General features: G+C 34.5%; 1 protein-coding gene across 2 annotated transcripts in view; it reads right to left on the bottom strand.

The window, feature by feature from the left end:
* Window positions 1-8113, bottom strand: part of LOC108749547 (alpha-1A adrenergic receptor) — a 24115-nt gene that overhangs the window by 10314 nt on the left and 5688 nt on the right. The window contains exons 2-3 of one of the 2 annotated variants that reach the window (XM_018488311.1): window positions 5935-6354; window positions 4917-5208 (exon numbers count right to left, since the gene is read on the bottom strand). In XM_018488311.1, the coding sequence (XP_018343813.1) occupies window positions 4917-5208; window positions 5935-6252 (610 nt within the window). In that variant the 5' untranslated portion in view covers window positions 6253-6354. The remainder of the gene's footprint in view (window positions 1-4916; window positions 5209-5934; window positions 6355-8113) is intronic. The other variant, XM_018488310.1, reaches the window with a different exon arrangement.

The raw sequence follows: 8113 nt of genomic DNA, 5'->3' as shown, positions 1-8113 counted from the left end.
AAAAAAAAAAAAAAAAAAAAAAAAAAAAAAAAAAACGTGAATAACAAAAGTAAAAATAAGAATAAATGAAATAAGAAAATCTGCTAATGTCATAGAATATTCTAAAATTCTAATGTTGACATTCAAGGTGATGCGGGATGGTGCAGATTTTCGATATAATATATGTTTAATATTTGATCAAAGACAGTTTGAATAGCGATTAAATTAAAATTATAAGTACATATCGCGAATTAATTTGAGTAACCCATCTACAAAAGTATTTCCACTTGAAATGTTTTTTGATGAGAGCAAAAAGTCTTGGAATCTTTTCATTTGAGTTATCAATACGATTCTCTTTTTGAAAAATTAAGAAAAATTTATTGTCTTAATCAGTATACTCGTATATGTATGACATGAGAAATACGATTTATTAAACTACAATACGCTTGGCTATTTTTACAGCTGCGGAAAGGATTTAGCTGATTGTGGAACCAAAATGTAAAGACAATTAAATCTTAAAGTGTACTAAAATTTGATAATTAAAATGAATAAAAGTGAAATGAAACTTGAAACAAAGTAAAAATTGAGGAAAAAATTCGAATGCGACGGTAGATTCGTCTAAAGATTAAGTCCAATCATTCAAACCTCTGCGTCTCGATATTGCATATATTAATAATTCTATTGAGATAATTTGTGAAGAGATTAATTACGCGCATAGAGAATTTTTTCTCATTCTTTTATCAATTGGAGAAGTTAGCGACGGAAGGCTTCGTAGGCTTCCCCGGAAATACGCAAGAAAGAATTGGAATGCGAAAGAGAGTAGCCGATAATTCGCGCGAATGTGAAGGCGCGAATGCCGTTGAATACGAAATATTCGCATAGCTCCGAGGCGGCGAGTTTGCCAATTTTCAGCCACAAAGGCCACGTTACGCGCCGATGCGCATTGCCGTAACAAGGTGCATACTCGTCGGATTGCATCGCCACCACATATGTTACGTGCTGGTAATGCTCTTCCTGTCGTTTTCGCGGCATATATTCGTGAAATTATGAAAATAAACGTTGGAAATGAACCGCAGCTTAACGAACCTATAACGAGCGTGCTCAAAAAAGCTCCAAGTTTCGCGCTTTCGATGATTTCACATCACGTTTGGTCTACCTGAGATATTGACGATGCTGTTTCATCACAATGGTTAATTAAACATCAAAATAGGAACGCAATAATAATAATAAAATCGAGATAAATAATTATTGTAGAATACTTTCGAAAAACATTTAATATTTACGGTTTTATCATTTTAAGTGCTAAGTAATGTCCCTGAAATTCTTCTGGCATTTATTACCTTACGTTTGTTTAGTTATAAATCAACTAGATCAACTGTTAAAATTTTGATGATTATGTGTATTATTTATATAAAGTCTGAAGATATACTGGAGATGAATTTTGAAACGATTTATGATGGATAAGCGTCATCGAAGATAATTGTAGGCTGTCATCGAGCCAAGGTAGATTGGACACTCGAAAGTACTTAATCGCCATACGGCGTGCTTCGTTGCTCGCAGTAATTTCAGTCGAAACGCGAATTAATTAGCGCCATCACGGTACCTCGTAATAGGATCAAGGATGCCGAGAATTATTAAATGTTATATCTCCAATTTTCTTTGTTTGCTACTTTTTAACGCTAACCGTTATTATTTTCTATGCATGCATACGTATATACACCCGAGACATTTCAGCGTACAAAACAAACCAAAATATTTTTTTACGATATGGCTGTAAAATATGTTGGGCAAAGAAAATATTGATAGGATAGAGTAAGAATTGTGAAGAGAGTGAAGAGTTGTTGTAAGTGCCAAAATTGCGAAAATGCGTTTTATCGTGAATGAGTTGTAAATGCAGTGTTTCTATCACATACTAATATTTGGAAAGTGCTGATACAGTCGGAGAAAAATGGATAATTCAACTCAAAATGTTGGAAGTCCATTGTTGTCAATTGGCAATTTTACTTGGACTTACAACGTTAACATGATTTTTTAAAAAATTAGAATCACTTAATTAAAAGGGTTCGCAAACACTAATTGCTCATGTCTTTAGTCATTGCGGTAATTTTTTTTTATAGAATTCTTAAAGTGGCGATTAAAAAAAGAAATTAAGTATCTTTCCCTTGAAAAATTTAGAAAATGGCATTTGCAATATTTTACACTTTCGATTTTAGGATGTATCTTCAATAATTGCTATATGATTATTTCGTATTTAACATTTTTAAACTATTAAAGAATCGCTAAGCTTAACAGAGTGTTCTTGTATGATCAGAAATACACTTTGGATATTACGAACTTAAAAATTTCAGATTCGTCGGTTAAAGAAAGAGGAAAAATTTCAGATCCAAATCTGCGTTACAAAATTTGAAAGTGCAAAAGTTTGGAAGTTCGATCTTTTTAATTTTAACGAATCGACGATTCTCCCAAGGGAGACCCCCATCCCCAAGATATTTTTTTCTTACGCGGATACAATATTTCCGGAGGAAATATCGCGAATCTTGCGTACCTGTGCAATATCTATGAGATATTGGAGCTGCAAAATACGAGCATTCTCATTGCAAACGGCACTTAGACTCGACCGTCTGAGAAGTTGGAGGAAGTTGGCATCTAGATACTTCAATAGAGTTTCGTATTAACGACTTGATAGAATCGAATAGCGCGCGTCGTCGCTCTGTCCCGGATTTTAAATTCTCAGGACCTAGATACGCTGGAAATTACTCCTTTCAGGTCGCGGAGCAAAAGCTGTCTCGTTCGCGAGATAAACGAGCTGCGACGATGAATCCGCTAATGTCTCGCGTGTCGTCGGCGCGTTTCGCGTGAAGAATGGAGCACAAGCACGTGACGCGAAAACTCGCGGATGAAGTCGTTCCTCGACAATACCAGAGGCGAGGAGGGCGAGCCAGCCGATTGTTCGCAGGACAAAAGATGTCATTTGTATTTTATTATAAACTAACCTGTTAAAGATCATTTTGAAACCGATAGTCTATTCTTGACTGACGAAACACTGCATATTATTTGAACAGCATTTTAACAAATGTTTCTCTTTTTTTTTTTGTAAAAAAACGAACTGACTGTTTGCTAAATGCATTTATCTATTGAGCTGTGTCGATGCTTGTTTATATTTGAACCAAAAAGGTGTTGATTATATTTTAATTTTAGTTTTTGTGCAAAACAGAAAAAAGTAAGGCAATACAAAACCTATACACTACGTAGGCGAACAAATATTTCATTGGGATTAGAAATTGTGAGCAAGTTACACTACTCTGTTCTACAACTATTGATTATGTAAGGAAGAGTGGGTGAAACAATCACAGAGTCTGTAAAAACAAGTAATACTACGCTAGTAGTCAAATAACACTTTGATTAACGTGCAAACCTTGGTTCTCATTGGGATACAAGTTCTGAGAGTACAATATTACATTCTAGGCTTTGCGAAAGTGTATAGAATAATTCGAGTCGATAAGTATTCGATGTGAAAAAAATGTGAAAACGATCCTACTTTTTTCTGTCTGTTTATTCTAAAAATTGTCCCGCGTCTTGAAAAAGACTGACTCAATTTACAATTTTTGAGAATGACAATTTCATTCTTCAAAGTGACATTTACTTTAAAAGAATGAAGAGAGCGCACACACACACACACACACACACACAAATGCATATGCAAGTTAACAATTCAACTCTAATCTGTAATACCACTTAAAAATTAATAATTAAATTTTGTAGGCGGTGATGTAGTTTTGAATTCAATTAATATTAATCACCGGACAATTTACGTGATTGTTAGGGAACTTTACGGTAGAGGACATGAGATCAAAATAGTGAGAGAGAGAGAGAGAGAGGGTGGAGGGGTTGGGAGGAGAAAGAGCGTATAAACAGACCTTTCGCGCGCATCGTCTCTCGTTTCCACATTGTTCTACTGTACCACGGTGTCTTAAGCTTCGGATTGTGTTACGAGCGTAATCTGATCGCGCGCGTCGCTACGCAGGTCCTTCTAAAATTCCGCTACGACGCGCCGCTAATATGCACTGTTCCACTGTGCACCCATTATTCGCGACACTCAGCGGAAAAGCAGCAGATATCCCTTTCTACTCGAAATATTCCAGTCCTTTTCTCATTCCGTGCCGTTACGTCCCATACTTTTCTAACGTCGTTAAAATACTCGAGAACAGACATTTGGAAATATTTTTTATACGACATTTACTTGCTCCTTGATGCACGCATGTCTTATTTTATTAAGGGATTATAAAAGTTCTGCGCGCACGGAAGAAGACATCTCCAGTAAAATGTTTACCGCTAATTGAGGATTAAAGGTACGTAAGAAAACTTTTTATAAATCTTCAGAGATTTGGTGAGGAAATGGCTCATAAAAAGTTACAAAAAATAATTTTATTAAAAGTTGTATGTAAAAGACATCTTTTTAATGCGCGTTTTAGAAAAAAAACTACACGTTGAATTTCACGGAGGTTTAAAAAAATCTTTCTTCTATCTTTCGAATTAATAAAAACTTACAATTTTCCGTAAAATTTAGTTTCCTGTTGACGTTTCCAAAAAGAATTTTTTAAATTTATGTTAGAATCGTTTTAATCGATGAAGTTACTATTTACGAAGAAATGCCACTGGAATTAAAAAGATATCTTTGATTTTCGACAGAAATCAGAAAATAATATTTATCAAAAAATTATTCATAATTCTTTTGCACTTTTGCTCACAAAAATCTCTAATATTATGTTTATAAAAAGTCTTTTATGTATCCTTTGCGCTCAATTAATAGTAAATATTTGACTAGAAAGCATCTTTTTTGCGCGCCAAGGTTCTGAAAATTAAAAGGACTCATCAAAGGGAGATAAAAATTGAAAAATAAGAGTGAGGCGAATTCATAAGGTCTTTTCATAACTCACCCAGAAAGCCAGGTATGGCACCCAGAGGCATGACGAAGAGGCTGACAAGGAGATCAGCCACGGCTAGTGATAGTAGAAAGTAGTTCGTCACATTGTGGAGCTTTCTATCCAGACCCACCGCGAGACAAACCAATATATTTCCCAGTCCTCCGGCAACTATGAACACCGCCACGAATAAGAAGCTCCAATCGAATCGACGTGCCTTTGCTTCTGTACTGTCGATCCTGGATCGGTGCGAGCAAGACACGGCCAAGTCCTCGGCGATGCTCCCGGCGGGCGAGCATTCGAAAATCTAAAACACCGGGATATTTATCGTTACGTCTGAGATGGATGGCTGAAATTTCCAAGATGTCAAAACGAAAAGCGATAATTTTTAAGTGTCGTCTCGGATTTGAAATATCGTTCCTCGTCTTCGAAATGAAGACTCTTTACGTGTCACCCTTGGACGGAAATCGAATAACTTTATCGCTTCGACGGGAAAATGTTCGAGTGAATAGATATAATTTGAGATTCAAAAAAGAAACCTTAAATAAAAAGGATATTTACAATTTTTTAGATTTCGTAAATTTTTTTACACTGTAGTTTGCAGTCAAATATTATATTTAACAATTTTCTTGTTTTTAATCAGTATTTTAAATCAGAATCCTCGAAACTTCAATTTTTATACATTTCATAATTTTACTACCTGTTAAAAATGTTTCAATTTTGTTTTTTTAATTATTTATGATGTCTGGATCTTTAAGAGTTAGTAGAAAAAAGAATTTTGAGAACTTATATGAAAAATTGAAATTAAAGAAATTCGATTTTCCAAATTATATTCTATCTTTTTATTGAATTTTCTTAATATTTAATTCTTTGAGTTTTGAAATCGTAAGATACTTATCTCCTATAAGCAAATTTATTCTCGAGTGTTTTCTCTTATATTTTCAAACTCTCGTAAGTCGAACTATGCGAATTTTAAATTCTCAACCGCGGAAATTTTGATACTTTGATGTTTTTACTTTCTAAGAAAACTTACTTCCTCCTCGATGGATGTGACATTACAATTCCTGGTCGGTATCCTAGATAGAAAGACGCCCTCGATACTCTCGAGGCCATTCAGGAGTAAGGACACGTTGACGTTACAACTCGCATAATCGCAAGGTGTGCAAAAAAGTGTCATCGAAGAAGCGGTGAATGTTCCTCTCTCGAGCGCTGTGCAAAGATGATCGAATCCGGCGGAAACGATGTCGCACTCTTCGGCACAACCCGAAAGAGTGTCGTTGCAGGACACCTGGTGCAGCAGCGTCGTCCAGTTATTGGCCCAAGATGTGAAATTGCCCTCCGAAGCCAGCATGACGACCCTCGATGGAGTCCTTGGGATTAAGACCTTCAGTCACGATCGATAACACGTGTGTGCGAAGTCTTTATGCCGATCTGAAGTATTTCTGAAGATAATCTGAAGAAATAATCAGACTTTTATATCCATAATCTCGTCATTCTCTTAAAATAAATTGAAAATTTTAGAGAAATAATGTCGTTCCCTTCAGCACGACTAAAATATTAGGGCTTTTCGGTAAAGTGAAAAAATTGTTTTTGGACTTGATAGAAAATCGACTAATTATCGACTAATGAAATAATATTGCTTGCAATAAGAAGAGTATATTTTTAGATGTATGATTAAATCATGTTTCTTTTTATCATTTTTGTTTCATAATTCTTAAAAAATACCATTCTTTTTTAATTACGACGATTTTAATATCTCATGAAATTATAACAAATTCGGGGTAATTTATCAAAAGTGACATAATTCAAAATAATATCAAGATATTTATATTTATCTGTCTTAAACAGTTAAAAAATGAATAAATTTAAAATAGAAGATGTTTATTTCTTCTTCGAACTTTCGTTACCAAAACTATTTTAACTCTGAATGTTTTCTTCTGAGAAGAACTCTTTTCTTTTGACTTACAAAAATGGCACCACTCAAAATATGTGTACATTCTTGTAGAAGGTATTACGATCTCTTTGAAAATTTTAGAAGAACGACACAATTGCTGTTTGACAGATGGACTATGAAGAATCTTTATTTGACTCATTCATAATAAATAAAAAATTACATTTTATTAGTTGTGTTACTTTTGAAGTAAGAACACGATATTAAGTTAATCACGTAATTAAATTTTTGAGCGATTATTGCAAGTGTTGAATTTGACGCGAAAAACCGGAAATGGATTTCCTATTTCTTAGAGATATATAGATCTCCGCTGAGTTTACGCGGAAAGTTGATAATGATACAATGACATTTATAAATTTTAATTTAATTTATGATTTTATGAAGATTAAAAAATTAAAATAAAATCTTTATAGATTTATTGAAATTTATTTTGAAGTCCTTTTGTTCTATTTAAAATTTAAAATATTAAGTATAAAGTATCATTTACTAAAATTAAGTCAACGCATGCAGATGCAGGTATTATTCGAGCGTAAAAAATATATTAATCGAATGAAATGAAATATTATGTATTAAAAATGATAGAAAAATTCTAAATGCTGTATAATTTAGTCTTTAAGAATTATTGATAAAAAGCTAAACAAGTTTAATTTTAGCGGATTAATTTCTTATGGATATTGTCTTGTTTTATTCACTTTTTTCTTTTTTAATTATTGGAGATCGGAATGGGCTTTGCCGTCGGTTTCTTTATCGTCAGGAACTCACAGCGATTACAACGTCCGCCAGAAAGGGAAAGAGAGCGACTATTTGCGCGTTGATTGCGGATAGAGTCTTACGAATAAAGTGCCGCTCTTTCACGACAAACAAAGGATCGGCTCGACGCCTGCTCGTAGACTATCGGGGACATCGATAAATGTGTAAGATCGGACGCGTGCGATCTGCGATCCGTTCGGCTATTTCCACAGACGGGTTACAAAAATGTCAGTCCCCTTCGGGGCCGCTATTTATTTGCCGGAACCCCACCGGTCGGATTAACTGACGTACACGATATTGACAGTCCGTGTTCTCTACCTCGCGACAATGCTGATCCCCGAACAAATTGCTACTTCGGTAAGCTTGCTTGTCAATGACGTGCTGGTGCATGTTATCCGGGTTCACTCGTTGCGAATAGTATTATAAAATCAAAACTGAATTTTCTGACAGAAAGTAACTTTATTTATCTCCTTTTTGATATCTTATGATTAATTTAATAACCCTTTTTCGA

The sequence above is a fragment of the Trachymyrmex septentrionalis genome, unplaced genomic scaffold, assembly GCF_001594115.1.
Source record: "Trachymyrmex septentrionalis isolate Tsep2-gDNA-1 unplaced genomic scaffold, Tsep1.0 scaffold3, whole genome shotgun sequence".
Taxonomy (NCBI): domain Eukaryota; kingdom Metazoa; phylum Arthropoda; class Insecta; order Hymenoptera; family Formicidae; genus Trachymyrmex; species Trachymyrmex septentrionalis.
Note: the sequence above shows the minus strand (reverse complement) of the source record. Positions and strands in the feature narration are given on the sequence as shown.